The sequence below is a fragment of the Bison bison genome, unplaced genomic scaffold (genome assembly GCF_000754665.1).
Source record: "Bison bison bison isolate TAMUID 2011002044 unplaced genomic scaffold, Bison_UMD1.0 scf7180017864289, whole genome shotgun sequence".
Classification (NCBI taxonomy): Eukaryota; Metazoa; Chordata; class Mammalia; order Artiodactyla; family Bovidae; genus Bison; species Bison bison.
Window position 1 is genome coordinate 11,640,299 of NW_011494861.1, and position 851 is coordinate 11,641,149.

General features: G+C 73.3%; 1 protein-coding gene across 2 annotated transcripts in view; it reads left to right on the forward strand.

Moving 5' to 3' along the window:
• Positions 1-206: 206 nt before the first annotated feature.
• The window catches only part of HES4 (hes family bHLH transcription factor 4), a 3,440-nt gene continuing 2,795 nt past the window's right edge, over positions 207-851 (forward strand). The window contains exons 1-3 of one of the 2 annotated variants that reach the window (XM_010850024.1): positions 207-392; positions 495-590; positions 677-814. In XM_010850024.1, coding sequence (XP_010848326.1) covers positions 285-392; positions 495-590; positions 677-814 — 342 coding nt within the window. In that variant the 5' untranslated portion in view covers positions 207-284. Of the gene's footprint in view, positions 591-676; positions 815-851 lie in introns of both variants that reach the window. The other variant, XM_010850023.1, reaches the window with a different exon arrangement.

Sequence of the window (851 nt, forward strand, 5' to 3'; positions counted from 1 at the left end):
GCCTTTGTCGCCAGCGGGGTCTGTGGGCCGCGAGCGGACTCGTGACTGACAGCCGGCGGGGGCAGGGGCCGGGGGCGGGCTGCCCGGCGCCGGCGGCTCATTGGCTGGCTCGAGTGTGGGAAAGAACGCGGAGAGGGATTCCCACGCCCCCCAGCCGCGCTGCCTTAAATAGCCGGGCTGCTGCAGACACGCGCTTGGTAGCTGAGCCTGGGACCCGCGGGAGAAGTGCCTGGGAAACCGCGCGCCCAGCCTGCCCTCGGCTGGGGGTGGCGAAGGGGCGCACCATGCCTGCGGACATACCGGGGAAGCCGAGGGCCTCGCCGCGGGCGGGAGCGGCGGCCGGCGCCAGCCGGACCCCAGACCAGCCCCGGAGCGTGACCGAGCACCGGAAGGTGGGGACCTGGCCGCGCGTGGGTTGGCAGGAGCTGGGGGTGGGCCGCGAAGGGGAGAGGGGAGCTGATGCCTGCAGGACTCAGTGGCTGCGGGCTCCACAGTCCTCCAAGCCCGTCATGGAGAAGCGGCGCCGAGCGCGCATCAACGAGAGTCTGGCTCAGCTGCAGAGTCTCCTCCTGGACGCCCTCAGGAAAGAGGTGAGTTGGGGGTGGGGACAAGACTGGGGAGCCTGGAATCCCGGCCTTCCTGGGCGGCCCGCCGCCCTCACCGGCCCCGCCCGCAGAGCTCCCGCCGCTCGAAGCTGGAGAAGGCGGACATCCTGGAGCTGACCGTGAGGCACCTGCAGAGCCTGCGGCGCGTGCAGGTGACAGGTGAGGCGAGGGCGGCGGCGAGGGCTCAGGGGCCGGGGCTGAGGCCGCGGGCGCCGACCGCCTGTCCCTGCCACCCCCGCAGCTGCC